Genomic DNA, 8,255 nt, shown 5'->3' with positions numbered 1-8,255 from the left:
CAAAATTTACCCCTGCCAACAGATTTCACTGGGGGTAATTACCCCTCCCTCAAGCAAATTTTACCTCTGGGGTAAAAATTTTGGGGGGGGTAAAAAGAATTTGCGGCGCTTTGCGCGCCATTTTACCCTCCCCCCCCCCCCCCCAAATAAAAAAGCTTGGACGCCCCTGATCATCATGCAAAGTTTGAAATCGACAGGACAAATTTAACATGCCTAAATTAATGAAAAGAGCTATCCCTTCCGGACGGACCGACCGACCGACCCGAATTATATAAAAGCTTTGCTTTAAAAAAAAACTAATAAATAATCTTCCCTCAAGCATTAAGTGTATAATTCTTCTTTTAGAAGCTAGTAAATGTGAAATGGAAGAAAGGGCTGTAGATTAGATAAATCATCAAGGATTTATATGGCTGCCTCAGTGCCTTCCATAAACGAAAAAATTCCCTGAGGAAAATTCTTATTTTGTCTGTTTGTCCTTAATTATAAGAGTATGACTATTTGAGATAGGCCCTAAAATTTAAATTAAAGCTTCCTTAGAATATAAGTCTAGTAAGTATTTGTTCTGTACTTTTGTGCTTTGCCACCTAAGGATGTCATCCTTGCATTAGAGTAAAACACTAGAGGGAGAAAGGGTTAAATAACTGTATCTCCCCATCACAACCGTCTTGTGCAACCTTTCTATTGGGTCATTGAAAAACAACCAATGGTATCGCTTATATTAAACAGCCAAGTAGCAGAAAATAATTTAGAAGCAGACGAAAGAGGTCTTTGAAAAATGAAGGGAGGTAGTTGTCTGTATATACATCTATACTATAGATCTGTTATCCTTGTTTCACATACTCTTTGTTTTTCAGAATCATTGTTAAAGATAGAATAGTGGAGGTATCGAAGACTCTGTTGAGACAAAATAGAACAATGTTTAAGTAAGTTTTTTTTTTTGAATATTATAGATTATTAAACCAACCCTTATATTACACGACTTTTGTGTGGAAGTCCCCACTGTGTAACGTATGGTAATAAGTTGCATCTGTTTATGGGCCAAGGCATTCCTCCATTCTCTCACTATTAGTGTCATTTACCAACGTCTCTAGTGTGACGCGATGTATAACAGACTAGAACCCGCCACCTCCCTGATAAAACTACATAGTTAAATATCTAAAGAGTTGTTATTGTGTCGAATACAAGGTGTTGCAACAAATGCGTTCTTCAATTTTATGACAAACCTTATGAAAATGAGAATCCTCATAACAAAGTAACAGGGTGTTTGTATGTTTGTACCGAAGGATCTTGCTAACCGCTGAACCGATTATAATAAAGTAACAGGGTGTTTGTATGTTTGTACCAAGGGATCTCGCTAACCGCTGAACCGATCAGGTTCCCCTTAACAGGGTAGCTTCTCATATGTCCTTGGAATGTTTATAACTATTACGGGGGAGGGTACAACCACCCTCCCCAGATAAATCGACAAAAATGAAATAAACAAAAATTTTGAAATTAGCTAAAAAAATAACCAACACCACCTATCGGCGAAAAAAATATTTTTGTTAATTAGCTGATTTTAAAATAGATTGAAAAGAATCAATTTTATGTGTCCCTAGAGGCCTTTAGGAGCGTAGCCGCTAGTTTTATAAAATCCATTAATTTTTACTTATTATATTATTTTGTTTCAGTGTTGTTAAAAGTTACTTTGGATTTGGACCACCAGGAGAGGTGCACAACAATGAAATAGCACCGTACAATGTTCTACAAAAGTTTGAGGTAACAAATAAATACCTACTTTCTTTTTAAGTATTTGCTTTCAAACGTCCATTTTATTTATAATACAAAGTAGAATGATGTTTGTCCTTCTGAAGGTTAAGATCTCGGTAACCACCTCTACTCTTCAGCGAATCCTGATCGTTCCTGTATTAATTTTCCTTGTTTCTGATAAATTCTATTTACAACGAAATAATATTTCATGTAAATCATGTTGGAATAATAAACTCTCATTTCCGTTAAAAGTCCTTAAATTGTTGCAAGATTTGAAATTCAAAAAGTTAAAGGTTTTTTAATATTTTATACTTTGTTTGTTTAGTGCTAGTTCTTTCGTCTCTTTGTTGGTTTGAGTAACCCACCGTCACCACCTTTTTTCTTTTAGAGGATAGGGGTGGGGGACTACTCGCTACCCCTTCCTCCACATAGCCTAAAACCTACATGATCTAATTTAGCACACTCTCACACCCTGCTTCCATACTAGAATAAAAGTTATGTTAAATTCTTATAAAAAATTTTATAGGGCTATGAACTTATCGAGTGGCCTGAACAGAAATGGATATCTACAAAGTCAACGGCACCCAAAAATAATTCCAAAAATAACTCCATGTTCATGAAGCTATTTGGATACATTGATGGCAAAAATGCGAGAGGTTGGTAAATGATTTTTTCTTTTCTTTTTATAAAATATTTTTTTTTCCTTTGGTTTTACAATGATGATAAACCCAGCAGTTTTAATTCACTGGAAATTACCTTTTTTTATTAAAATGGTACCAAAAACTCGGCTGAAAGTATATATTGTATTTTCTTTATCAGGCCTATCAAACTACAATTCAAGAACTGCATATTATTATTTATAACAGCACAAACTGCCCCCTTCTCTTTAATTTCATCAATAAACACAATCTAATTTATTATTTATTGTGTCTTTCGGACAATTTTTGAATTCAGAATCCGATTCCGCAATCCGTTATTTTAATAGAGGATTCGGATTGTTAATTGTTAGGGTTAAATTAGCGTCTTGAGTTTTTATGGTCCAAATATATACTTTAACATAACATAGTTAGGTTAGGTTGAGTAAGGGTTGGAAAATGGCCGCTGTAGGGTCTAGAAATATGAGAAAAGCTACTGTGCAAATATAAAAAAAAACTCAGCTTTAGATTCTTCCCAGTACCCGATAAAATTTAATCCCTTCATTTATTTTCAAAAAAAAGGCCTTTAAACAATTGCTAGAATCCGCAATCCGTAACAAAAATAAGAATTCGGAATCCATGGATCAATCCGTTTCATTTTTGGGCCGATTTTTGTAAGAATCCGAACATGTCCAAAAATTGGACGGATTGCCAACCCTAGATAGCACACAATTTTTATAATCCAGGTGACAAGATTAGCATGACGGTTCCTGTAATGATTTCTAACCAGAAAGAGGTATGGTTACTTAAAAGTAGCGAAGCCACTTTCTTTATTTAAGAACTAGCGGCCTAAGTGGCATATTAAATGTTTTTAAAAAAAAATAATACATAACATTTCTATGTTTCGTTCAAGTCTCTACGTAAATTTTTTTGTGTGATTTCTCTTGGGAGGGTGGTGGTACCCTCCCCCAGAATAATTATAAACATTCCCGGGACCTATGAGAGGCTACCTAGTTACGGAGAACCCGATCGGTTTAGCGGTTAGCGAGATCCTTCGGTACAGACAAACAAACAAACATACTGTTACTTTATTATAAGGATAAAGGGCATTTAAAGGAAGGGGGCCGGGGTATATCAACTTTTATTGATCTCCAAGTAAATAATAATAAAATATTAATATTCAGGAAGAAGATATGACAAGAGAAATGCAGTTTTACATTCCACTGAAGTTTCAGGTAAAACTAAAGCATCATTATTTGTCAGCTTAAAACTCATTTTAAGTTTTTTAGTGTATTTGATTCATCTATCAAAATTTCCTCCCATTTTCTCATTTCTTCATCTGCTAGATTTATAAATACATATATGATGGTTCATTGTCCAATCCATATATATTATATATATGTATAATCATGTATATTGATTCATATAGTCCACATATAATGAATAACAAAAGATTATTTGTACATCATGTTTCATGCATTAAGCAATCTTCAGTTACAATTATCTTTTAATACTGACAATGATATTAGCATTCATAGATTTTTTCAATCAAATTTAGAGGATTTTTAAAATATTGAAATTCTAAATAAACATAATTTAAAAAAAAAACTATCTTGGAACGGCAGTTTCAGGTATCATTAGCAGCCAGGTGTTCAATCAGAAGGAACTTGTCTCTATGTCTGCACTTGCTGTTGATCCCAGACCTCTTGTTGACCATGTTGATATCATTGTTGAACATAATCTTCACCTTCTCTAGGTTGCAGAGCTTGCATGCACCGGAGCTAGGGTTGTAATATATTGATTAATTATGTTTATCTCACAAGTATTCATTATTTTTATACAATTTTTTACAGGGAGGAGGTAGTACAGTAAATTATATTGATACCCAAAGTTTTATAAGCATTTCATCACATTCGTTGCCTGAAAAACTGTGGACATTTTTTTGAATTGTGATTGGTTGGTAACAAACTATTAGCGTCCAAGATCTACAGGAGGGATAGTTTTGTTTATCATATTTGGATAATGATATGTATATCAGAAATGGTATTTTATAATTGGAGATGTCCATCCATTTAACGATAATTGTCTTATCCCTTAGGATCCCTGCTAAATTTTCCTTTCTATGCTTAATTGAATTTTTTCTAGGAGAATCCACCTGACCCTGCAGACCCGGACCTATCAATAGTGACCAGGCCTCCTATGATCATGTACTCCAAGTTCCTGTCAGGGTAAGGAATTTATCAGCAATTTTTATTGGTGACTCTAGTTCTATGTTTTGGTCCTGATTGCCACCAGAATTATGTTGTACTGGTAAAATTCAAGATCAATCCGTTAACCATTTGTATTATAAATAGTCGTTAACATTAGGCATTATAGTTATTACTATGATATTTAGCTGAGATTCATGAAAATAAGCAAATTCTTACGATGTGCCAGTCATGTATATTCTAGTATAGTTGCTGTGAACATGTAGGCTAAAATCTCTGTATTTTAACTCTAGTTGTGATATATGCAATTTAAAAAGACGATTTTCAAGTCTTGATATTTTAAAAACTACGTGGTAGAAAATTGAAATTCTTTCATATATATGCCATATAAATGTAGTTTAACAAATTAACCAGAAAAAAATATGCGGTTCACTAAATTAAGTTCAAATGCTTTCGTGAAACTACTCCTTTAAGTTAGCTTAGCTAGGCTACCATGACAGTTAATCAAAGTAAATCAATAAAGAGTTAATAAAATTTTTAAAAATTTCAGTTTTCCCAACTTTGAAGAAGAAGCCAAAAAGTTTCAAGGAGAGTTGGAGAAAAATGGTCATGTAAGTATTTTAAAACTTGAATTGCGTTTTAAATCTGCAGCACTTTGCGGCTGAGACTGCAGGTGGTGCAAAACTTTTGTTGTGGCCGCTAAGTGCGAATGCATACAACCAAACTAAATGAAGGACAAATGTTTGAATACCCATTATTTAACAACTCCCCATTACCATTTTTTATTACAAAAAGACCAGCAGGCCAAATTTAATATCTTGCTTGATATATAGACTGATGCTGATTTCTCTGTATTCTACTCAGCTGGCTGGGATGCTCCGTTCAAGCTTTTAAACAGAAGGTAACACTTTCTAAGGTTTATTTGTTGGTTGCTTGATTCTTAATGTACGGACTAATAAGTCATTTATACACCCTTTAAAGTAAAACACTAGAGGGAGAAAGGGTTAAATAACTGTATCATCCCATCGCATGATCGCAACCACCTTGTGAATGTGCAACCTTTCTATTGGGTCATGAAAATCAACTAATGGTGTCGCTTATATTAACACATCCAAGTAGCAGAAAATAATTTAGAAGCAGACAAAAGAGGTCTTTGAAAAAGGAAGGGAGGTAGTTGTCTGTATATACATCTATACTATTGATCTGTTATACACTCAAATTAATTTTAAAAAGGAGATGAATTGGTGTTCTAAAAAGAAGGGTTGAAACATGAATAAAGTAAAAAGGTTTGTTACAAAAGGAAGGCAGATTTTTCATTTCAGCAAGACTTTGGCTAAAAGGGCTCTTAATTGGTCTTTGATAATCCAATTGGTTTGGATGATTTTAGGCTATTTAATTCTTAGGGTGGCTTTGCACCATTTTTCTGCCTATCCATTCGTCCCTAAATTCTTTGCCTCTAGGTGCTAGTGGCGTAGCCGCTAGTACTTAGTACAGTAGACAAGATAACATCATGTTTTTTAGTTTTATGGGTTAATTTGATATTATTTAGGAATGAGATAATGTTCCGAAAATTGGATTCGGCTACAAACAATTCTACAACGGAAACCTCTTCTGAAACCCCTAAGACTGAGGAAAGCTAAGCAGTCCGAAATTAATTGCATAAATATAAAATATATAATTTTTATTTTTATATATACAAAAAATAAAAAAGATTTTAAATTTTTACAATTTTTATGAAACGCAAAATCATGAATCATTTTTGTATTATATATTATCATTGTTCATTATTATTAAATTGAAGAACTAAATTAAATCAAAGTGCCTTAAAAATAAATCTAATTTTATAATTTTAACTAATAACTAACCTTTTTTGTTTTAAAATAATTTACATGACATTTTTCTTTCAGATGTAATTAAAAATGAAAATGTTTTTCATATTCTCATGTCTGCAGGGAGGGAGGGGACATTGGGCGTTTTATTACAGAATTCCCCAGAGTTATGTATTCGTTGGATTAACAACATTGGGGGTTTATCTTTAATTTTGATTGGTTGGTTCATTAAGTTTAGTGTCTAAACGGTTGATCCACTAATTGTAATTTAAGGAAGGGGCAATTTTGGAAATGTACATCAATTTATAGGCCAATGTCTTTTCCCTTTAGATCCTTGGGTCGTGGAATGTGATTAGATTTAGATTTTTAATATGACATGAGTTTACTTATTTCTTCATAGAAAGGTGCTTAATGTCATTCTTTAATTTATTAGGTAGATGTTTTTCTCGAAAATTCTTTTTAGTTGCTATTTGAGGACTTTATAGTTATTCTTATATTTGTAAATATAATATTTCCATCCTTCTTAAAAGCGAAGCTTTTCTATAGTTAGGGTCGGTCCGTCCGTACGTAACGGATAGCTCTTTTCGTTAATTTAGGCATGTTAGAATTGTCCTATCGATTTCGAACTTTGCATGATGATTCCTATACGAGTTAGGAAGCAACTCTATAATCGTTACCAGAAAGTCCGTACGTCCATTTGAAACTTGTTGCTTTTGAACTTTTAACATCAATTTTTTATGTGATAAAATTAATCGATTAGTCTGGTTTTTGGAATACAGATTCCTGGACAGCAAAGTACATTGATATAAGCGAACTGCGAAGCATCTCTATAATTAAGTCATAAAAATGTAAGTATGTCCTTGGAACAATATCCTGTATTTAAGCAGTTTTTCAGCAGATTTACTTACAATTTTGTTTTGTTCGACTTTTATGACTTTTGTACAGTTTAATATTATGATCATTCAGTTCTGACACTATACAAGTGTTGATGTTCGTTTGTCCTACCGTTTCAGAGCTTCGCTTTTATGGATGTTTTCATCCTTGTTTCCTATTAAATTAAAACTAAGTCCCAACAAAATTTCGAGAAATGTCCTTTCCAAATCACATACTCTCATTGTACTTCATTGTTCTAGGAACCAATATATTCCAAAAATTAGATGAACCCCTTACAACGTGTTTTCAAATAGCTAAAAATCATTAGCTTTGTTTTATGTGGACATACGGGTACATTCCGGTGGTTATTTTAGAGATGCTACGCTTTAAATGAATTATACCTAACTGTTACAGGAATCACCATGTCAAATATGAAATTCTTACTACCTAAATTAACGACAAAGTCAATCCTATACGGAAGGCTGATGTGTGTAGTGCTTGGTTAATTGTATTGTAATTTAATCAACATAAATTTTAATTATGTCTTCAGATGTATGACTCACCAAAATTCTAACCCGCTCCTGAACGATGAAACACCTCTTTAAAATACATCAATTTTATTGTTTTTTGTTTTTTAAATATATTTTGAATATTATTTAATTTTTTCCTTTAATAAAATTAATATTTCGCAACAATAGTTTTATTTATAAAATTAAGAAGAGAAGAAATAAATTTGCCCTTATTAGGAAAGTGGTATAAGGATTGGGGAAGTACGCTTACTCATATCTCAAAAAGGGAAGGTTCTTATAACTGTTAGCAGACAAAAACACTACAGTCCACACACAGCTGATTTTTGTTTACATATTGACAGGAGTCGTTTGCGGATTTTTCAGAATATTATTTTATTTCGTAGATTTTTTTTGTGATTTTGAATGTAATTTCGCGGATTTTAATTTAATTTT

At 32.8% G+C, this 8,255-nt stretch overlaps 1 protein-coding gene across 1 annotated transcript; it reads left to right on the top strand.

Annotated features, from left to right (window-relative positions):
- The first annotated feature begins 851 nt into the window (after positions 1-851).
- LOC145333795 (heme-binding protein 2-like) lies at positions 852-6,497 on the top strand. The gene is made up of 9 exons (XM_080179033.1): positions 852-923; positions 1,671-1,758; positions 2,276-2,405; positions 3,131-3,180; positions 3,569-3,619; positions 4,530-4,612; positions 5,142-5,202; positions 5,425-5,492; positions 6,141-6,497. Exons 1-9 carry the CDS (start codon positions 916-918, stop codon positions 6,229-6,231), a joined length of 630 nt encoding a protein of 209 aa, XP_080035159.1. The 5' UTR covers positions 852-915; the 3' UTR covers positions 6,232-6,497.
- The last annotated feature ends 1,758 nt before the right edge of the window (positions 6,498-8,255 follow it).

Source organism: Acartia tonsa, chromosome 12, assembly GCF_053477335.1.
Source record: "Acartia tonsa isolate MP-2025a chromosome 12, ASM5347733v1, whole genome shotgun sequence".
Taxonomy (NCBI): Eukaryota; Metazoa; Arthropoda; class Copepoda; order Calanoida; family Acartiidae; genus Acartia; species Acartia tonsa.
Note: the sequence above shows the minus strand (reverse complement) of the source record. Positions and strands in the feature narration are given on the sequence as shown.